Source organism: Vipera ursinii (genome assembly GCF_947247035.1).
Source record: "Vipera ursinii genome assembly, chromosome: 17".
Taxonomy (NCBI): Eukaryota; Metazoa; Chordata; class Lepidosauria; order Squamata; family Viperidae; genus Vipera; species Vipera ursinii.
Window position 1 is genome coordinate 5,934,394 of NC_139530.1, and position 22,537 is coordinate 5,956,930.

At 47.4% G+C, this 22,537-nt stretch overlaps 3 protein-coding genes across 4 annotated transcripts; all 3 read right to left on the reverse strand.

The window, feature by feature from the left end:
• Positions 1–3,137: 3,137 nt before the first annotated feature.
• On the reverse strand, positions 3,138–5,109 carry RNF186 (ring finger protein 186). The gene has a single exon (XM_083375946.1). It carries the CDS (start codon positions 4,884–4,886, stop codon positions 4,077–4,079), a length of 810 nt encoding a protein of 269 aa, XP_083232072.1. The 5' UTR covers positions 4,887–5,109; the 3' UTR covers positions 3,138–4,076.
• Positions 5,110–5,371: 262 nt separating this feature from the next.
• LOC310647969 (uncharacterized protein) lies at positions 5,372–9,337 on the reverse strand. Its single transcript, XM_083375595.1, has 2 exons — positions 8,667–9,337; positions 5,372–6,003 (listed from the first exon to the last, which is right to left on the reverse strand). The coding sequence occupies exons 1-2, from the start codon at positions 8,743–8,745 to the stop codon at positions 5,663–5,665; spliced, it is 420 nt and encodes a 139-aa protein (XP_083231721.1). The 5' UTR covers positions 8,746–9,337; the 3' UTR covers positions 5,372–5,662.
• A 147-nt stretch (positions 9,338–9,484) lies between these two features.
• Positions 9,485–21,118, reverse strand: MIIP (migration and invasion inhibitory protein). Of its 2 annotated transcripts, XM_083375592.1 has the most exons (10): positions 20,632–21,118; positions 19,723–20,118; positions 18,290–18,392; positions 16,712–16,785; positions 16,334–16,444; positions 15,991–16,054; positions 15,448–15,577; positions 13,215–13,311; positions 11,475–11,573; positions 9,485–9,643 (listed from the first exon to the last, which is right to left on the reverse strand). In XM_083375592.1, exons 1-10 carry the CDS (start codon positions 20,764–20,766, stop codon positions 9,503–9,505), a joined length of 1,350 nt encoding a protein of 449 aa, XP_083231718.1. In that variant the 5' UTR covers positions 20,767–21,118; the 3' UTR covers positions 9,485–9,502. The 2 variants fall into 2 exon arrangements, with proteins under 2 accessions (XP_083231718.1, XP_083231719.1); XM_083375593.1 differs by lacking the exon at positions 16,334–16,444 and having other exon boundaries at positions 15,991–16,055; positions 16,674–16,785; positions 20,632–21,114.
• Between the last annotated feature and the right edge of the window lie 1,419 nt (positions 21,119–22,537).

Genomic DNA, 22,537 nt, shown 5'->3' on the forward strand with positions numbered 1-22,537 from the left:
TTTTTTTTTTTTTTTTGCTTTTCATCAGCAGTCTTTGATTGTTTTGAAGGGGATGCATGAGAAGCAAACTTACATACCAGGGAAATTTCTGACCTCAAAGCACGCGGTTTCCCCTTTTATTTCCAGCAAGCATGTGCGTTCAAATGAACTCGTGACATCCTCACAGATGCCTTTTCCAACTTGCTTATGCTTTCAGACCTGGTTGCCTGGAGGTCATTTTTGTGTATTTGGCCAATTGCAAGCCGGTCAGACTGAGAAAACATTCCACCCGGTTAAGGTCTCCGCTCCTCCTGGCTTTGAAGAACCACACATTTCTTTCTGTTCCTGGGAATGCCGATGTATTGACTTATAAAATGTGTTTTATTTATACATTTCATTTTCATAGATAACATTTATTTGGCCGCCCACCTTACCCTATAGGGTAACTCTGGGCGGCTGACCGTTACATCTTAATTCAAACATAAATGTTTGACTTTCCTAATGTAATTTTAATTTTGGTGATGTTTGAGTTCATAGCAAGGTTTGCCGGCTTTAGATTATTTTTATACCGTATTTCTGTAACAGCCACTGGTGTTATCCACTTCCTGGTTCTGTACACGACGACACAAAGGAACTTCTTACCTAACTCATAAAAACCCAGCATCTTTCCCACCCCCTCCATTTTAGTCTTGGAAGTCTTATACAATCTTGGGACCAGAAACCATTTCTGCCAGTCATGTTTCTGAACCTGACTGATCTTGAGGACTAGTAACTCTATTAGCATGGCTATGTCCTGAACTATAGCTAGGACAGGATCCTTACCAGCAGTCTTTGCAAATCGGGATATGGTAACTTAATATTTGCAGCGGATTGTGCCCAAACCCATTTCCCCATCGTCTTTTTTGATTTAGGACTTTAAACCTTGCTCAGAATATCCACGATAAAATTTCCAGGTATCCGTAAGTGGTTTCCCCCCCATTATTTGGATATTTGTGATTATTGTTCATTCCGATCTGGGTGATTTTAATTACAGGCAGTCCTCGGCTTACAACAGCTCATTTAGTGACCGTTTGAAGCTACGACGGCACTAAAAAAAAGTGACTTAGGCCCATTTTTCACACTTACGACCCTTGCAGCGTCCCCACGAAATTCAGACCCTTGGCCACCGACTCCTATTTACGACGGTCGCAGCGTCCCGGGCTCACGCGATTTCCCCCCTTTTGCGACTGACTTAACCACCGGGTGCGAACGACTGAAGAACTTCGGTGATTCCCGTAGCAAAGGCGGCGAGACCGGTCGTCGGGTGGGGCCAAACCCACGCCACCAATTTCACCAATTGGCAACGTCAATTTGGGGCTCCCCTCTGGTCGTAAACTGAGGACCCTCTGCATTCAACAGTGATTCATTTTAAGCGATTGATTGGTGTGGGCTGGGAGGGGATGTATCGTTTAGGATACATCCACCCCCCAAACTCACTCGGGGAGCCAAAGATTTTCTGCAGAGACGTCGGTGCCATGGGGTGCAGGTCATGCCGCCCCCCCCAATATCTGTGACCCCCTTTACTGGTGCAATCTATGGGAAGTGTCCCCCAGGCCAGTGGAGACCCCAAATGGGGTTACCCTAGAATTAAAGGGGGTTCCCCACCCATTAAGCCCCAGCCCAAGGGATTGGGGGGGTCTCTTTGAGCAGCTTCAAGGGAGGGGGGCTGGAAGATGGTCTCCCCCAGGCTAGAGACCTCTTTGGGACCCCAAAGTGGGGAGGGGGATTGAAAACCCCCCCTTTTAAAACGGGGTGGTGGGGCTTCTCCTGCTCCCCTTGTAATACATTTGTTTCCCTCCTAAGCTATTTCTACCCTCTGGGCTATTTTCACTATATAATCAGGGAAGGACCCCCCCCTCCTCTCCCCACCCTCGAGGGCCCCAAAGCCCCCTCCCCTTAATCTTCCATTTATAAAGAAATCCACGCCCATCCTCCCTCCCGAGACCCACCTAGCCCGTCCTGAAGGCGGAGAAAGGCCGCCTAGGGCCGGGGAGCCTCCCCCGCCTCCCCGTCGTCTCAAGCGGGCTGGCCGCTCACTCCAGTCCGAGGCTTCGAAAGGCCGCCTAGGCCCCACCCAACGCCGGCGTCTCGGCGAGCGAGCGATTCCCGGACGGGACTTACGTACAGGTGAGGCCTAAGGCGCGCCGGAAAGCGGGAGGGCTACGCAAGTGTCGCAGCGACTCCCGACAGGAAGAGGGAAGTGGCTTTTGAAAACACAAATAACGTGCGCTTTTTTTTTTGTTTTAATCGGTGGAGGGAAGGAAAAAGAGAGGATTTGAAAATGCAACGACCTTAAATCCTAATTGCAGCGGCAGTAGTCGGGCGAGGGCTGCTCCTGATGCATTTAGATGCTCTCCTTTTGCAGTAAACCTCTGCAGAGATTTAAGTTTTGGCTAAGCAGCTGACCGGAAAAAAACCAAGGGATTTGCTGTTTGGCAACTTGAAAATGTTCATGTACAAGGACATTAATAGCTGGCTAGCAATCAGGCTGCGATTAAAAGGCACGCTGGCTAACTTTTGTGGATTTGCATCTTTATAAAAATAATTGCAATTCAATGCCAATGAACGTTTTTCTATCACAAAGGTGGGAAAACCTCAGCTGAACTGAAGTAAATGCAGTTTAATGCTGAATAGAATAGAATTAGAATAGAATAGAATAGAATAGAATAGAATAGAATAGACAAATTATAAGAATAGAATAGAATAGAATAGAATAGAATAGAATAGAATAGAATAGAATAGAATAGAATAGACAGATTCGGAAGGGACCTTGGAGGTCATCTAGTCCAACCCCCTGCCCAGGCAGGAAACCCTATATGCAAATAGCTGTCCAGTCTCTTCTTAAAAACTTCCAATGTTGGAGCATTCACAACTTCTGGAGGCAGGTTGTTCCACTGATTAATTGTTCACACTGTCAGGAAGTTTCTCCTTAGTTCTAGGTTGCTTCTCTCCTTGGTTAGTTTCTATTCGTTGCTTCTTGTCCTGCCTTCGGGCGCTCTGGAGAAGAGCTTGACTCCCTCTTCTTTGGGGCAGCCCCTGAGATACTGGAACACTGCTAATGTAATGCAAATGCAAATTTTCTAGCCTTTAGCTGCGCAAACAGAATAAAGCAAAAAGCCATCGAGGCAAAATTATCTTTTATCTGAATCTTCACAGCATGAACATAAAGCACTTCAACAATACTGGATGCTTCAACAGCCTCACTTCGGGGCTGCTTCATTGCGCTTCTTCCCACTTACTAAAGTGATTCTCGGCTTCTGAAAACAATGGAAACCTCCTCCCCACAAACTATACATAAGAACAAACCCATCTGTATCCCCCATCAAATGTTTCCAGAAGAAATTTAAGTCAACTTGTGTGGAAGCCGCTCTGGACATAGATTTAAATTCCCAGTTTACCAACAACGTGTGTACTAATTTTTTTTTAAAAAAAATCATTTTAAGCACCATAATTGTGTGTTTAACAATGGATTTATAGAGCTTTCTGTTGTAAATGTTTATGCTTGTTCAGCCCTTGAAGAAAACTTCCAAAAATGGCTAAATGAAAACCAAGACTATCCTTAACTCCCCCCCAACCAACTAAAGTCACATTTTTATCCCCTTAAAGGACCACTTTTAAGGAAGACATGGGGACACAGTTGTCCTAGTTGTTTAGCCAGCTCTTTGGAGATAAGACTGCATCCCACGGTGGCGTTTCCATCCAGATGTTACTCATAATAATCATTGACTTTATCTTTTTTTTTTTTTAAAGCCGGAAGCCACCGTTGGTTTATCATGGAGGAACAAAATCGGGTGAGAATTTATTCAGGCACCCTCCAAAATAAAACCCCATTATTCACGGAAGCATTTGCTATTGTGTTTGCTATTTTCAGACCAACGTGACGTGAAGCCAGATGCTACAAACAGCTATGCATCTCGGCCAAGATGTCCAGGTGTGAATGCCACATCTGAACCCATTCAACCCCCCGCGCCCCTGACATCCCTTCAGCCACCCCTTTGGTCTTGTGTGCTCAAGCACCGGTGCCCACGAGACTCGTGGCCCGTCCTAGCAGAAGTCAGTCAGGCCATTTGATTGACCTTCTTTGTCCAGAAGGGCAGCGAAAAACTAGGCTTGGTCCAACTGGGATCCCAGCAAAGCACGGCGCAGATGAGGCCGCCTAAGACGACCATGAAGCAGAGGAACCAGGTCAGTGGTCCAGCGTTGGTGAACGGGAGGATGAAGGCAATCAGCACCAAAACAAGCAAAAGCAGCAGGATGAGTCTCTTGACGGCAGCCTGGTTGATCTCGCCGGAATCCCGAGATTGCATTTCAGGGGAAAGATGCTGCTGGCTGTGCCACACTCCGGCGGCGCCCGGGGTGCCAGCCGTCTCTGCCTCTGGATCTGCGCTCCCCAGCTGCCCCATGACGTGCTGGAGGTTGCTGAGGCTGCAGATGAGACCCCCAAATACCACTGTGGCCTTTCGGCAGAGGGGACAGCTGACGATCCAGGTGTGATCTTCTTGCCGCAAGAGCATCTTCAGGCACGTGGCGCAGAAGGCATGCTGGCACGCCAGGACTTTGGGCAGCCGGGCAAGGCTGAATTGGTGGAAACAGACGAGGCAGGTCATGTCACCGACGGAGACTCTGGATGGGCAGTGCCGGAGAGGCGCCGGGGGTGACACCGTCACAGCCACGGGACTCAAAGATGCTGAAGTCTCCATTTCTGGATTTCTGGGTTCTGGATCCAGAGTTTTATTGTAGGGTTTTTCCTCTTGAATGGAGCAGCAGCCCTCTGTTTTGGGACCATCATCTGTTCCGGGCGTCTGTCCAGAAATCTGAGATTGGTCGCTCGCTTTACGGGCTTCATTCACAAGTTGCAAATGATCCATGGAAATTTTTTTTTTGCAGAATTCGGCAGAGGGAGAAAAACGCAGCAATAGGGATGAACCGCCTGCGCCTGCCTTCAACTACATCTGTGGATTTGACAACTCCTTTTATAAAAGTGCTTTGTCCCAGCAACAGAGCAATTGCTTTGTTTAACTCTCCCGGCAAGTCCCGCCCCGTCAGCAAAGGAAAAAAAAAAGAAAGAAACTTGCTCACGTTGGGTGGGTGGATGTGTTTGTTTTCTTTAAAACCAAATGGAGATTAAATTTAATCAGTAACCACAGGATTTTTATTTTTTTTCCACCGTGCCCGATAAGGTAACATTGCTAGGAAATTCTGAAGGTAAAAAAGCAAACATTTCTTTACAATCTCAAAGGGCTGCTTCAGATTTGAGCCAACAGCTAGCCATTTTAGGGGCAGGCAGAAAATTTATATATATATATATATATATATTAATCTGTTTGGTGTCCTTCTGAATTTTTAGGGCCGACCCAGAAGCCGAGGATAAAGGCAAAGGAAGATTTAAGAATTAAGAATAAACTGGAGTGTTTCAACTCCAGGAAGCTTTATTGCTGCCCAGCTCTCTTGCCTTACAGAATAAATACAACATTCCCGTTTGGGGGGGTGTGTGTTTCTGTGTCTGTAACGGCCTGCCCTGCCCTGCCCTGTGGCAGACGGCAAAGGAGCATGGGTTTTGCAGTCCAGCCCCCTTGGAGGAAGGCGTGCGGTGGGAAACGGACACGGTGTGGTTAAGTCCGCTCCGCTGCATCCGAAGTCCCCCTTACTCCCCATCTTTGTCGTCTATGACGGGGAGGCTGTCGTAGGAGGGGAAATCCAGATGGGGAGGAAGAGGGATCTTGACTTCGTGGGGTCTGGGCGAAGACAGGCTCTGAAAGCGAGAGAGGAAACCGGATCCAACCACGCTGCCCGGGCAGTCTTCTGACCTGCAAACGCTGCATTCCTGCAAGGAGCAAGGTTTTTCCTGCCAAAACTCCGAGGTCCTCAGGTCGAGCGACACGTTGGCACCCCAGACGGCAAAATGTCGTATGCGGGCCTGCTTGTGAAGTTGGCACATGCACACCCAGGGCTGCCAGTCGTTCCAGTGGACGACGTTGGGGTCCCCTGCAAGCAGCAAGAGAAAACATGGCGGAAACGAGGAGTTTAGCAAACCGCCGGTCAGCGCAGTGAGGAATGGGGAACTTGGTTCAGAAAACAAAAGGGCAAGCTTTTAAGCTTGTAAGCCGCCCTGAGTCTTCGGAGAAGGGCGGGATATAAATGGAATTAAAATAAATAAATAAAATAAATAAAAATATCCAGGGGTCACGCTGAGCCAGAAAGATGGGGGGGGGAGAGGCTTGCCCCCCCTCCTTCAACCACTCTGATCTACCTTAAAGGGCTGTTGTGAAAGTAAAGTGGGTGAAGCTTACACTGTATATGAACGGGGAGTGGAAGGGCTGCTTAAGCAGCGTTCACCATAAACAGGATATGCGTTTCAAATAAATGCCATTATGTATTTAAAGCAAAGGTCTTTGAGAACACCAGGCATTCGAAGAATGAGCCTTGGGCACCTGAAGGGGAGGCTAAATTTAATTTTCTACCTGCATGGGCGTGCCGCTTGTTTTCCTTGCAAGCTGTTTTGAGGCTCGGGAATCTGGATGAGCCATCAAAGCATGGATTAATTCAAGGGGAATTAATGAAGCCCTGGCAAATGCAGCCCATCAAGGAAATTAAAAGAGTTCCCCTCCGTGTGGCTTTGAAAAAGTGGGCAGGTCTGCTGCTCCCTCCACTTCAGGGGAAGTCTACCTGCAGCCCCTACAGGTGGGAGCTACAAGTGAACTGAATAGACGTACGTTTTTTCCCCCCTCTCTTTCACCTTTCTTCGCATGAAGAACGGTGGCAGAAACTTGAGTATGTCTAATGTAATTAAAGGGACGCGGTGGCTCAGTGGGTTAGGACGCTGAGCTTGTCGATCAGAAGGTCGGCAGTTTGGCGGGCTGAATCCCGAGTGCCGCGTAACAGAGTGAGCGCCTGTTACCCGTCCCAGCTTCTGCCAACCTAGCAGTTCGAAAGCACGTAAAAATGCAAGTAGAAAAATAGGGACCGCTCCGGTGGGAAGGGAACAGCGTTCCGTGCGCCTCTGGCGTCTAGTCATACCGGCCACATGACCACGGAGACATCCTCGGACAAGCGCTGGCTCTCTTCGGCTTTGAAACGGAGACGAGCACCGGCCCCTAGAGTCGGAAACGACTAGCACGCATGTGCGGAGGAACCTTTACCTTTACCTAATGTAATTAAGAGAAGGGCCAGGGGTGACTTGATAGCAGTGTTCCAATATTTGAGGGGCTGCCACAAAGAGGAGGAGAAGGTGGGGGGGGGTCCACCTGTTCTCCAAAGCCCCTGAAGGCAGGAGAAGAAATAAAGGGTGAAGCTTATCAAGGAGAGAAGCAACCTGGAACTAAGGAGAAACTTCCTGACAGTCAGAAAAATTACATCAGTGGAACGAATTTGCCTCCTGATGTTGTGGGTGCTCCAACACTAGAGGGTTTTAAGGAGAGACTGGATTAGCCATTTGTCTGACATGGTACAGGGCAGTGACGGCGAACCTTTTAGAGACCGCGTGCCCAAACTGCAACCCAAAACCCACTTACATCTATCGTCGTGTGCCAGGTGGGCGTGGCCCGTCGGGTGACCGTGGCTGCGGTGGTCACGGCAGACCGGGTGGGACTAAAAAGCTCAATCAATCAATTCCAACTTTGCGAGATCTTTTTTTTTTCCCCGCAAGAAGTTCAAATGATTGATTGAACTTTTTTTTTTTTTTGCACACGGCGGCGGAGGCCTAAAGCGAAAAGGTTTTATAAAACCCAGCTGAAGGCTTAGGACTGGGGCGAGGGCGCGCGTGCCCGCAGAGAGGGCTCTGCGTGCCACCTGCGGCACGCGTGCCATAGGTTCAACACCGCGGGTATAGGGTCTCTTGCTTGAGCAGGGGGTTGGAATAGAAGACCTCCAAGGTCCCTCCCAACTCTGTTATTCAATTTAATAATAATAATAATAATAATAATAATAATAATAATAATAATAATAATAATAATATAACAACAACAACAACAACAACAACAATAATAATAAGTTGAAAGGGACCTTGGAGGTCATCTAGTCCAACCCCCCTGCTCAGGCAGGAAGCCCCATACCATTTCAGACAAATGGCTGTCCAGTCTCTTCTTAAAAACTTCCAGTGTTGGAGCATTCAGAGTTTCTGGAGGCAGGTGGTTCCACTGATTAATTGTTCTAACTGTCAGGAAGTTTCTCCTTAGTTCCAGGTTGCTTCTCTCCTTGATGAGTTTCCATCCGTTGCTTCTTGTCCTGCCTTCAGGCGCTTTGGAAAAGAGCTTGACTCCCTCTTCTTTGGGGCAGCCCCTGAGATACTGGAACGCTGCTATCATGTCCCCCCCTCGTCCTTCTCTTCGTTAAACTACACATACCCAATTCCAGCAACCGTTCCTTATATGTTTTAGCCTCCAGTCCCCCGATCATCTTTGTTGCACATGGGAAATCAGTTTTCACATGGGAAATCAGCATTACAGCATTCTGGCAGGCAGACCCCGGGAACGAACAGAAAGAAAAGCTTGTCTATAGAAAGGCTGTCAAAGGTTAGAAGCATCAGCACACTCTCTCTTCTGGAAAAGTGAGTTGCACAACACTGCGGGGGGGGGAGGGGGGCACACCTGGACTTCCCAAAAGTAGAAATAATGCTTAGAACGGAAGCTATAAAGACGGTGATCCTTTACCAACAGCTGGTGCGAGGCTAGCACCTCTGACATCTTGGAGAGGCCAGAAAAATGAGCTGAAAAAAATCAGCATCTTCATTTTCTCTCAGCCAAAGATGTCCGATTCTGGACCACGGTGGAAAGGATGCCGTGTACGCATCACCGTGGCAACAAGGAAGGAGCCAATCAACAACTGCAAACAGCCGGAGCATCTTCGGAACACTCTGTCCAGGGTGGTTATCAAAAGCGGTTTATCTGCACTTTGGTGCTTCAGAGGCGGGCGCCGACTCCACAAATCGGTTCTCTCTCGAGTCCCCCCCCCAAAAAAAAGGTTTTATTCCAACACATTAAATATCTTTTCTAGTTCTTTCCCCATTTTTTTAAAATACATTTTTATAATCTGGTTCTTCTGCGTTGATATGCCTTCCTGGGGAGGATGCTTGCCGCTTCTCAAGACACAACCTTTAAAGTAATATTTATTTATTTATTTATTTATTTAAAAAAAGAGGTATTTTTAAAAATATTTCAGTTTTCATTTTCTAAAAAAAAGGGCATGCAGCACTTGTCAAACCTTCCCCTCCGTCGAACAGGTGTACGGTTTTTAATCTGTTGTCTTTCTCCCCCGCAGAGGATGTGTGTTTTCATAAGCCACATGGACTAAAAGACATTTAAAAAAATAAGTAAAAGGTACGTTTTTTTCTTTTTTTTAAAAAAAAAAACCCATATAAATGACTCACCCTGCTATTCCTGAGCTAAACAATTTACAAAGCCTACCGCTGACTGTGGGGCATTCCCACAAAACCTCAATTGTTCCGAGCAAAAATAGGTGGCACCATCGGTAAAAATTGGACGTGGTTTTAATGGGAAAGGGTTTTGTGGCGTGGCGGCTTTTGGTGAGCTTGCTTCCAAGGGGCGCTGCCGAGTTCGAATTCCACCGCTCGAGAGCGGTCAAGCAGTTCGTCCGTCCTGGTCCTGCCTGCCACCCGAGAGACCGAATTCTGAAAAGCAGATTTAGAGATCCCGGTTAAAAAGGCACTAACGGTAATTTGGTTTGGAAAAAAAAAACCCTTCCTACCAGCTGTTATTTCTATTTAACTGCGAAACGCCTTAATTAAAAAAAATGAATTCTGTTCATTTACCAAACCACAAAACGGGCCCAGGCGAAGGCTGAATTTAAGCTTTGTTTTGATGCCATAATAATACCTACGTTGCCTGCCACACACAGATCAGCAAGACCATCGCAATGGCAGTTTGGCCCGTGCTGGCAGTCCTCATCTTACGACGGTTTGTTTAGTGGCCATTTGAACTTACAACGGCACTGGAAAAAGGGACTTATGACCGTTATTCACACTTAACGGCCGTTGCAGCATCCTGAAGGTGACGTGATAAAAATTCAGACGTTTTGACAAGTGGCTCATATTTATGACAGCTGCAGCATCCCGGGGTCACGTGATCCCCTTTTGCAGCTTTCTGACAAGCTAAGTAAATGGGTAAGCTAGATTCACTTAACAACTGGGCTACTACCTTTAATAATAATAATAATAATAATAATAATAATAATAATAATAATAATAATTTGGAAGGGACCTTGGAGGTCATCTAGTCCAACCCCCCTGCTCAGGCAGGAAACCCTATACCATTTCAGACAAATGGCTGTCCAGTCTCTTCTTAAAAACTTCCAGTGTTGGAGCATTTGCCACTTCTGGAGGCAGGTGGTTCCACTGGTTAATTGTTCTCACTGTCAGGAAGTTTCTCCTTAATTCCAGGTTGCTTCTCTCCTTGGTTAGTTTCTATTCGTTGCTTCTTGTCCTGCCTTCGGGCGCTCTGGAGAACAGCTTGACTCCCTCTTCTTTGGGGCAGCCCCTGAGATACTGGAAGGCTGCTATCATGTCACCCCCTGGTCCTTCTCTTCATTAAACTAGACATACCCAATTCTGTCCTTGATATGTTTTAGCCTCTGGTCCCCTGATCATCTTGGTTGCCTTCTAGAATCTCCACCTCTTTTTTAACATCGGGGTGACCAGCTGCAGTGATTCGCTTAACAACCGGGGCAAGAAAGTGGCGCAAAATGCAGCCAGACCCACTTAAGAACTGTCTTGTTTAGCGACAGAACATGTGGGCTCCACTGTAGTCATGAGTTAAGGATTCCCTGCCAACAAAAGTGCGTATAGTCAAGGCGATGGTCTTCCCAGTTGCAGTGTATGGCAGTGAAAGCTGGACCATAAGAAAGGCTGAGCGCCAAAGAATGGAGGCCTTTGAACTCTGGTGCTGGAGAAGACTCCTGCGAGTCCCTTGGCCTGCGAGGCGATCAAACCGGTCAGTCCTAGAGGAGATCCACCCTGACTGCTCTTTAGAAGGCCAGATCCTGAAGCTAAAACTCAAATGCTTTGGCCACCTAATGAGAAGGAAGGACTCACTGGAGAAGAGCCTAATGCTGGGAAGGATTGAGGGCAAGAGAAGAAGGGGACGACAGAGAATGAGGTGGCTGGATGGAGTCACTGAAGCAGCAGGCGTGAGCTTAGAGGGACTCCAGAAGATGGTAGAGGACAGGAAGGCCTGGAGGAACATTGTCCATGGGGTCGCGATGGGTCGGACACGACTTCGCAGCTAACAACAACAACAACATAGCAGAGGTCTTCAAACTCGGCCACTTTAAGACTCGTGGACCTCAACTCCCAGAATTCCTCAGCCAGCCCTGAGGGCTGGCTGAGGAATTCTGGGAGTTGAAGTCCACGAGTCTTAAAGTTTGCCAGGTTTGGAGAGCCCTGCCTTACAGTGTTTGGAAACGGAAGAGTGGACGTTCCCAGACAAACAGCTCTGCCTCTTTACCTGATATGGACGCTGAGAATCCAGAGATGAATGTAGATCTAGGCTGTTGACGATGGGGGTGGAAACTCGGATGGGGTTTTCCCAACCAGCGAGGCAGTGCTGTGAGAACAAAGAGGAGACAGCCTCAGCGCTTTTGCCGAGTTTTCCACATGGAGGTTCTCGGCCATCCAGGCGTCCCAAAGTTGCTTTTTTTTCCCAGCAGGCCACGGGGCTTTCTTGATTTTCCTTTGAAGACGTTTCGCGTCTCCTCCAAGAAGCTTCTTCGGCTCGGACTTGAACGGGATGGTGGGGAGTGGAAGGGTGACCAGCGGCCTGCGAGGAGTATCAATCCTCCCATTCCCCCACCATCCCGTTCAGTCAGAGCCGAAGAAGCTTCTTGGAGGAGAAGTGAAATATGTCTTCCAAGAAAAGTCCAGTTGCCTCCTGAAAAAGCACATTTGGGACGGAGGTTTGTAGTTCCCGTTTCTAAAAGCCACCCAGCCTGATGTCCCTCGCTACTAATTTAGGGCAGAGTTCCCAGGTTTAAGCCAATATCCTAGGCAGGCTGTCTTTGCGAGACCTGTAAATTTACAAGCACTCAAATTCCACGGAAGGAAAAAACAAATAGGGCTTGAAACTGCCAAAGTTCCTTTTCCAGGATTGCAGAGCAGCCCTCAACTTTTACAACCAAATCCAAAGTACAAAGGAGCCTTGAGTGTTTACTTAAGTCAAAGGTATTTTTTTTTCCTCATTGATTTGCTTTTGAAACAAGAGCAGCACCTTATGCACCATGAGAATTTAGATACTCCATTTTTTCCCCCTCTCTGGTCTTTTCTTTGGGAAAGGCAGAGCCTTCCAGGTAAACACTGTTTTTAGGTCTGTCTGTCTATCTATATCTATATAATTATCTATTTGTCTATCTATCTGTTCATCCATCAATATCTATCCATCAATATCTATCCATCCATATCTATCAATCTATCTATCTATCTATCTATCTATCTATCTATCTATCTATCTATCTATCTATCTATCTATCTATCTATATCTATCTATCTATATCTATCTATATCTATTTATCTATCCACCCATATCTATCTATCTATCCATCCATCCATCCATATCTATCCATCCATCCATATCCATCCATATCTGTCTATCTATCTATCTATCTATCTATCTATCTATCTATCTATCTATCTCTATCCATCCATCCGTCTGTCCGTCCGTCCATCCTTCTATCTATCTATCTATCTATCTATCTATCTATCTATCTATCTATCTATCCATCCATCTCTATCTGTCTGTCTGTCTATCTATCTATCTATCTATCTATCTATCTATCTATCTATCCATCCATCCCTATCTATCTATATCTCCATCCATCCATTATCTATCTATATCTATCCATCCATCCATATCCATCCATATCTATCATCTCTCTCACATCTATCTATCTCTATCCATCCATCCCTATCTATCCATCCATCCATTATATCTATCTATCTATCTATCTATCTATCTATCTATCTATCTATCTATCTATCAATCATCTCTCTCTCTCTCTCTCTCTCTCTCTCTCTCTCTCTCTCTCTCTCTCTCTCTCTCTCTCTCTCTCTCTCTCTCTCTCTCCTAGTATTTAATGCTAGCCTTGAATTCTAGCGTTTTACAAGAGATGCTGGAATCGTTGTCAATTTTCCCCCTCCCCAGGCACAATTCTGTCTTTCTGTTCCGTCGCACTCTTCCTCCCTCGAAACTCACCGAGGGCAGGCCCAAATTGTCCTCCATTTCGTAGCTTTTCCGTCGATGGATTTTGTGTTTATATGTGGGGAGGAAGGTAGCTCTCGGGAAGCTGACTCTGCAAAATACACCCCCAAAACATCAGAGCCTCTAAAAGGAGCAGGGGAAGGTATATAAAGAAACTGGGCGAAACGACCCGTTTCTATATTAAAGCAAAATAAAATTGAGCAAAAATACGCCACCGTAAGACATTACAAACCGAAAGGCGAATCAACGGACTGCAGCAAAGTTAGATGACTACACTGCTTTTTTTTTTTTTAAAAAAAATGATTTTGGGAAAATCCCTAGGAAGAAATTCTCTGGAACAGAAGGGGGAGAACTGGGATCTGCCAGTAAAGCATTTTGCCGTCTTGAATACAAAATGAAGAAACAAAACAGGATTTCTGCTTCCCCAAAGTACGGAGAGCTTTGGCTGATGTCCCCTTTCTTGGCCGTACGAAAAGAGGGAATGAGGGAGAAAGAGGATTACAGGTAATCCTCAATTTACAACAGTGTTACAACGGCACGGAGAAAAATGACTTATGACCGTTTTTCACAGTTGCGGCCTACGCAGCATCCCCCATGATTCATGTGATGCAAATTCAGAAGCTTGGTTCCTATTTATGACAGTCACAGCGTCCCGGGGTCCCCTTTTGCGACCTTCTGACCAGCCAAGTCAATGGGGGGGGGGGTAAGCCGGATTCGCTTAACGACCGTGTGGCTAGCTGATCAACTGCAGGGATTCGCTTAAGAGCTGAGGCAAGCAAGGTTGTAAAATGGGGCCAAAGTCGGTTAATAAAGGTCTCACTTAACGGCAGGAATGTTGGACTGGCCCTTCACTTAACAACCGTTGCAGCTTCCCCACAGTCATGTGATGAAAATTTGGGGTTGCCACGGCGACCTTCCCAGGGAGCTTGCAAAAAAAGTCAGATTCCCTGAACGATGCCAAAAGCCGTGAAATGCAAAGGCAAACAACAACAACACGCGACTCACTTTGGCTGAATCGCTGAGTGATGAAAGATCCAGGGCCAACTGTGGTTGTTGGCGAGCACACCCTAAACCAGGGCTAGGCAACCTTGGCTCTTTTATGACTCGTGGACTTCAACTCCCAGAATTCCTGAGCCAGCATTGGGGAACTATGGCCCCTTCATGGCTCGTGGACTTCAACTCCCAGAATTCCTGAGCCAGCATGGGGGAACTATGGCCCCTTCATGGCTCGTGGACTTCAACTCCCAGAATTCCTGAGCCAGCATGGGGGAACTATGGCCCCTTCATGGCTCGTGGACTTCAACTCCCAGAATTCCTGAGCCAGCATGGGGGAACTATGGCCCCTTCATGACTGGTGGACTTCAACTCCCAGAATTCCTGAGCCAGCATGAGGGAAACTTTGGCCCCTTCATGACTCGTGGACTTCCAGAATTCCTGAGCCAGCATTGGGGAACTATGGCCCCTTCATGACTGGTGGACTTCAACTCCCAGAATTCCTGAGCCAACATGGGAGAATTATGGCCTCTTGGACTTGTGGACTTCAACTCCCAGAATTCCTGAGCCAGCATGGGGGAACTATGGCCCCTTCATGACTCGTGGACTTCAACTTCCAGAATTCCTGAGCCAGCATGGGGGAACTATGGTCCCTTCATGGCTCGTGGACTTCAACTCCCAGAATTCCTCAGCCAGCATTGGGGAACTATGGCCCCTTCATGGCTCGTGGACTTCAACTCCCAGAATTCCTGAGCCAGCATAGGGGAACTATGGCCCCTTCATGGCTCGTGGACTTCAACTCCCAGATTTCCTGAGCCAGCATGGGGGAATTATGGCCCTTTCATGACTGGTGGACTTCAACTCCCAGAATTCCTGAGCCAGCATGAGGGAAACTTTGGCCCCTTCATGACTCGTGGACTTCAACTCCCAGAATTCCTGAGCCAACATGGGAGAATTATGGCCTCTTGGACTTGTGGAATTCAACTCCCAGAATTCCTGAGCCAGCATGGGGGAACTATGGCCCCCTCATGACTGGTGGACTTCAACTCCCAGAATTCCTGAGCCAGCCTGGCTCAGCATGGAAACCTCTCCCTTTCCCCTCAGCGTGGCTGGCTCAGGAATTCTGGGAGTTGAAGTCCACCAGTCATAAAAGAGCCAAGGTTGTCTACCCCTGGCCTAACCTCAGATTGAAATGGAGCCACCAAAAGAGGGATAACCAGAGCAAAAAACTCACCTAACAAAAGCTGGCTCCACCAGGGTTTCAGGAGGTTTTTCAGCTCGAGGAGTTTTGCAAACGGGGCAGGCCGAATCTGGATCCGTTGGCACCGTAAAAAGGCGTTTATTCAACCGATAGCAGAAGACACCTGCGGGGCATACCAGAAAAATTACGACAGGACCTTTTACCTAGCTGTAGGCTTTAACTGGTGCCAAGTTTCTAGCCCTCATGGCTGCAAAGTGAGGCTAAGTAACGAGTGGCTTGAAACCTCAATGGGGTGCGGGGCCCTTCCCCATGCTTCCAGATCGGTGTGTGTGTGTGTGTGTGTGTGTGTGTGTGTCTCCAAACTTGGCCAGTTTTAAAACGTCTGGACTTCATCTCCCAGAATTCTTCTACGCTGGCTGAAGAATTCTGGGAGTTGAAGTCTACAAGTCTTAAAGTGGCCAGGTTTGGAGATCCCCTGGTCCTAGATCCTGCCAGGGCCGTTATTCCCAGGCACATAATTCCTGCTGAATTTCCACCCCTCAAAATGTGCTGGCTACAGAAACATCGGAAGCGTACATTGGTGGGAGGCTGCCTCTGTTTCCATCTCCCGATCCAGGGCCGAAGAATTCACGTCCTTCAGCCTGTAAAGAAGGAGAAAGCCAGAATTACAGCCTGAGAAAGGAATTGGGCACTGGCGTTCCACTAACCAAGGCAGGGGAACGTTGTGTATTACAGTGGGTTGGGCTAGATGACCTCTAAATATCTCTTCCCACTCTTTGGTTTGGAGGCTGAGTTAGCCCTAAACCCCTGCCGGATCCTGATGAAGGAAAGAAGCAACCTGGAAACTTCCTGACAGGGAGGACAATTAACCAGTGGAACAGCTTGCCACCAGAAGTTGTGGGTGCTCACAACTCACAATCCTCACTTGAGCAGGGGGCTGGACTAGAAGACCTCGAAGGTCCCTTCCAGCTCTGTTCTGATTCCGATTCTGAAAAAGGTTCATTGTGTGGAAACCCACAGCAAAGGCAGCCTTCAAATGACAAGCCAGGGTTTATCCCTTGCAAAGCTTAATTGCTTGTGCGAATGGGCACTGGTGAGGGTTAGCTATCTCATTTAAGCAGGTTGTGTGAACTTGTGCTTTCAAAATGGCACTTGGGGGTTTGAGCAGACCTAAAGGCAAGCCCCCATGTCTACCCCTTTTTTCAACAACACCCCCCCCTTTCCCTCCCTGTCCCCTCCCCCCCCCAGCCAGATCATACTCGAAGTCGTGGTCGCGGATGCAAGCCTCCTTGTTCACCTGGCGGAAGTTTTGCAGCTCAGCAAAATATTCCTCGGGTTTTTCCGACAGGGACGTATCCGTCTCCAGCAGCCCTAGAGAATGAGGGGAAAATCCGGTCCCAGAGAGCAGGCGAAACACCCCAGCGCAAAACGGCAGGATCAGAAGCTCATTTTCAAGCCCTCGGAATACACAGGTAAACTATTCCTGTACAGAGAGGATCTATCCCTCCTGTTCTTGGCAAATCATAGCAGATTTTGGCCACCACACCACAAAAAAGATGTTGAGAGTTTAGGAAAAATCCAGAGAAGAGCAACGAAGAGGATCCAAGGCCTGGAGACTAAAACATACGAAGAACGGCTGCGGGATTTGGGTTTGGCTGGTCTAAAGAAAAGAAGAAAGAGGGGAGACAGGATAGCAGCGCTTCAGTAGCTGAGGGGCTGCCCCAAAGAAGAGGAGGGGGTCACGTTCTTCTCCAAAGCACCAGAGGGAAGGATGAGAAACAACGGTTGGAAACTAGTCAAGGAGAGAAGCAACCCAGAACTAAGGAGAAACTTCCTGACAGTGAGGACAATCAACCAGTGGAACAGCTTGCCACCAGAAATCGTGGGACCTCCAATCGCTGGAGATTTTTCAGAAGAGACCGGACAGTCACTTATCTGAGATGGTGTAGGTTCTCCTGCTTGAGCAGGGGGCTGGACTAGAAGACCTCCGAGGTCCCTTCCAGCTTCTATTCTATTCTATTCTATTCTATTCTATTCTATTCTATTCTATTCTATTCCATTCCATTCCATTCCATTCCATTCCATTCTCTATTCCATTTCTTATTCTATTCTTTCCTCATTCTATTCTATTTCTATTCCTATTCAATTCTATTCTGTTCTGTTCTCTGTTCTGTTCTCTATTCTATTGTATTCCTATTCCTATTCTATTATTCCTATTCCTATTCTCATCACATTCTGTATTTCTATTCTATTCTATTCTTCAATTCTAAATTCTAAAATCTATTCTATTCTAAATTCTAAATTTTAAATTCTAAATTCTATTCTATTCTCTATTCTACTCTATTCTATTTTATTCTACATTCTATTCTATTCTCTATTCTATTCTTCATTCCATTATTCTATTCTATTCTATTCTATTATTTCTTTTTTGTTCCATTCCATTCCATTCCGTTCCGTTCTGTTCTGTTGTTCTGTTGTTTTGTTCTATTCTATATTTTATTCTATTCTCTATTCTATTCTGTTCTATTCTATTCTATATTTTATTCTATTCTCTATTCTATTCTATTCTATTCCATTCCATTTTCTATTTTATTTTATTTTCTATTCTATCTTCTCTTCTCTTCTCTTCTCTTCTCTTCTCTTCTCTTCTCTTCTCTTCTCTTCTCTTCTCTTCTCTTCTCTCTTGAACACTCCAAGGAATAAAAATGCAGCAGTCTTTACTTTTAGAAAGAGAGCTACACCAACAGAAGCGAGGCTCTGAAGGGGGTTCCCTGGATTTGCTAACGCTCTCCACCCCAGCGTGCAGAGACACTGCAACTGAGCATGGAGGCTCTGTTTAAAACGTTTCGGGAAGCAGCCCACAACGTCTTCCCACCTGCGATCCAGTCGTAGCCCAGGAAAGGCTGCGCTGACATGCTGTCCTCTGGGATCAAATACTCCTCCGTGTCGGAGACAAACGTCACATGCCCAGCTTCCTTCTGGAAAAGAGAAACGGTGCCCCATTGATGCCCGGGACCCGGAAATGCCCAACATTGCCTGTCAAGTCTTGCCTGAAAATCGGCAGAGCTTCCCCTACTTCTAAAAGCCAGCTAAGCTTCAAAACCAGGCACTTATTACCATCTTTGGTGGATATGCTCTAAAGCCAAAAGATTCTGGTCAAGAACACAGACACGTTTAGAGAAAATGACTTAAAAAAAAAACACCATATAGATTGTAAGCCAGAATTGTGTTTGTTAGGCCTAATGGTAGGAAGTAATGAGAAAGAGTGTATATATATATATATCTAATTTTACATGCGTTAACTGCGGCGAGAATTGTATTCGCCCGACATTGGAAGAACGGAAGATTTACCAACGGAGGAAGAGTTAAATTTAAAAAAAAAATTTTTTAGATTGTGCAGAAATGGACAGATTGGCCTTGAAAATGAAAGAGAAGGAAGATTGAGTTTATTTTAGAACATGGGGTGGCTTTTATCAATGGCTAGAAAAACGAAGAAGAGAGAAAGGAATTTAATGTGTATTAGTAAGTGTTGGAAGCCAGACAATGTGTTGCTGATAAAGTATTAAGCATTTGTGATTATAAAAAATAAAAATAAAAATGTATATTAAAAAAAAATAAAAATGAAAGTAAGCTAAGTTTCTAGTCCTGACTGCTCAAACCACTACTCTGCGCCCTGGTGGTGCAGTGGTTAGAATGCAGCACTGCAGGCTACTTCTGCGGACTCCCGGCTGCCAGCGGTTTGGCAGTTCGAGTCCCACCAGGCTCAAGGTCGACTCGGCCTTCCATCCTTCCGAGGTCGGTAAAATGAGGACCCAGATTGTTGTGGGGGGGGGGGGGGTCAACAGCCTGACTCTGTAAACCACTTAGAGGGGGCTGTAAAGCCCCGTGAAGCGGCATATAAGTCTAAGTGCTATTGCTATTGTTACATAAGAGCTATGGTGGTGCAGTGATTAGAATGCAGCATTGCAGGCTGACTCTGCCCACAGCCAGGAGTTCGATCCTGACTGGTTGAAGGTCGACTCAGCCTTCCATCCTTCTGAGGTCGGTCAAATGAGGACCCAGATTGTTGGAACAGGCTGACCCTGTAAACCGCTTAGAGGGGGCTGTAAAGCACTGTGAAGCGGTATATAAGTCTAAGTAGTACTGCTATTGCTACTCGTCCGGTCTTAGGTCAGTATCACACGCACACAGACACAGACACACACACACGCCAGCTGTTTTGCAGGTGCCAGAGATCAAGTCTGCCCTCCAATCAGATTCAGCTTCTTTGGCTCGGGCTCTGCCCCTGCCAAGCCTTTCGGCACTCACCTTGTTCCTTGCCCTGCCGTGCTTGCGTCCCGGCGTGAGCAAAATGGACTTGGGGGTTTGCGGCATCCGAGCCGAGGTCCCCTGCCTCGTCTCCCCTTCTGCTGGGCTTTCGGCCGGCTCCTTTGGGGAGCCCGTTCCCTCCTTCGCTTCGGGGCAGGCAGCAGGGGGTGACTTTGGGGGGGGCTCCTCCTCCTCCTCGGCTGTTTCAACGCTTGCGTTGGCAGCCTCGCCAAAGGGCACGACCGCCGTGCAGGGGGAACAGGGCAGCCCCCAGCTAGGGGGGCACCCCTCTTTCCGCCTCCGGGCGCCCTGACAGTCCAGGCCCAGTTGGGGATTCCCATCCTCTGAAAGGTTCAGGGTGGCCTGCTCCACGTCTGGACGAAACCCCGGCTGGATCTGGAAAAGAAGACAGCGATTAAAACAGTTGTGTTGCCGCGAGGGTCACACGGCGAAATTAGCAAGATGCGGCAGGCCTCAGGGTGCATACAACCTGGGAACTCAGTCAAGGACAATAAAGGGGGTGAAATACGGCAGAAATCCCTGTTAGATAAGATAAACTTTATTCTCTCTCTCTCTCTCTCTCTTTTTTTTTACTGTGGGCACCCTGGCACATATTAAAAGGGTGCTCTCAAAAGTGTACACCGGGGGGTCTTCAAACTCGGCCCTTTTATGACTCGTGGACTTCAACTCCCAGAATTCCTCAACCAGTGTGCCTGAAGCTCCCCTATTGGGTCCCCAAGCCGTCTGGCAGAGGCAGAATTGGGGGTTCCAGAGGGACCCCCAACAGTGGCTTAAAAATACCTTACGTACATTCGCATCGAAACTGGACAACCCACCCCCCACCCCACCCCACCCCACCCCAGGCGTTTTAGATGCAGATGCGTCAACCTTGAACCGCAAGCCACCTACCCCGTTCCTGGAAGCCAGCACCCGCTTGGCCCCGGAGGCCTGCCCGAAGGGATGGCGTTTCCTGAATTCTTCTTGACCGGCTTTCAGCCTTCGCAGGAGATCTTGGTTTACATGGCGAAGCTGCTGGAGGTCCATCTCGGCGCCTTTGGGGGGAGGGGAGCTGGGGAGTCAAATATCTGGATATCATCCCAATTGGGTGGGGGGGCTTTCGGTCTGGAAAGCCTACCTGGCTGGCTCTAGAGAGGCGGCGAGGAGGAACTCTGCACGCGCCCAGAGGTAGCCTGGATCGTCCTCCCGCAGGCCAGACTATAAGGTCAGGCACGGTTTGGGTCTCAGATTTTAGGGACCCCCAAGTCCCATGCAAGAATTTGGGGGAGAAGGGGGGGGTTTAAAGTCCCGATTTGATCTCTTGGATTTGATCTCTTTCAACAGGCTTTCATTGGCTCTTCATCCCCAAGAGCAGGGGTCTTCCAACTTGGCCCTTTGATGATTTGTGGACTTCAACTCCCAGAATTCCTCCGCCAGCCTGCCTGGCTGAGGAATTCTGGGAGTTGAAGTCCACAAGTCATCAAAGGGCCAGGTTGGAAGACCCCTGCCCAAGAGGGTCCCCCAAAAATTCAGCCTCCGAGCCCCCCCAGCACCCCATAGAGGGGAAAACGCCCCCTGCCCTCATTTCACTTCTCTTCTCAGCGGAGGCACTACAACTCCCATCGGCCCCGGCTCCTCAGCCCCCTCCTTTTGACTGCCCCCCCTCCTCAAAAAGAAAAGAGCGCTTCTTTTACGCACTTCGTTCACTCCCGCGTCCGTTGCGTACTATGTAGCAAAGCCGCAGCTTCCGAGCGCCTCCTGATTGGCCACGCTCCGCCGCCGTCGCCCGGCAACCTGCGTCACCCGGAAGTTGGGTGATTCTCTTTTTTTTTGTTGTTGTTGCTGCTCTTAAAGGGACCGCGCCTTTAAGGAGTTTTGTTTTGATTTTTTTTTTATTAAATTCGAGGCACGGTCCGGGATTACAACAACCCCTATCATCCGCAGCCAGCGAGAGAATGAAGGTGGGGGGGGGGATGCACGTTAAATTGCTAAGCACATCGATTTTGTGCTTTAGAATTCAGAGGTCTTCAAGCTTGGCCCTTTTATGACTTGTAGACTTCAACTCCCAGAATTCCTTAGCCAGGCATGTTGGCTGAGGAATTCTGGGAGTTGAAGTCCACAAATCATAAAAGGGCCAAGTTTGAAGACCACTGCTTTAGATTGTTAAGCCGCCCTGAATCTTTGGAGAAGGGCGGGATAAAAATGGGATTGATTGATTGATTGAATAAATAAATAACTTGAGTGAATTAAAACAAACAGTCGAAATACGGAGAAGTCGCCCTCTCAGTAAAAAGCTTAAAAACGACTGTTTTTTATTTTTTTAATTGTTTTTTTTTAAAAAAAAACAACGAATAAAATAAAACCTCCAGGTTCAGGAGCAGCAGTGCGGCTTAAAAGAGTTTGAGAAAAAAAAAAACCTGTTTTAACAAGGCTAGACAAGGCTTCGGGTTTTGTAGTAGGCCGCGTGAGATTGAAGAAAAATAAAAACTCGCTTCGTTTTCGATGTCGTTATTTTCACAAGAGTGGCCAAAAGGATTGCTGAGATGAAATCTCAAAAGAACCAATCTTAAAAGTCCAAAAGAGAGAGAGAGAAAAAGAGAGAGAGAGAGGGAGGGAGAGAGAGAGAGATGCAAATAAAGATCAAACGCTCTGAAATATTAACGACCGTCTGTAGACCGTCTGTACGTGCCTAGAGGCACTGTGGTATCTCGCCAGCTCAGTTGCCACCATCCAACACGCAGCGATCCAGACACAAAAGAGAGAGAGAGAGAAAGAGAGAGAGAGAGGGAGGGAGAGAGAGATGCAAATAAAGATCAAA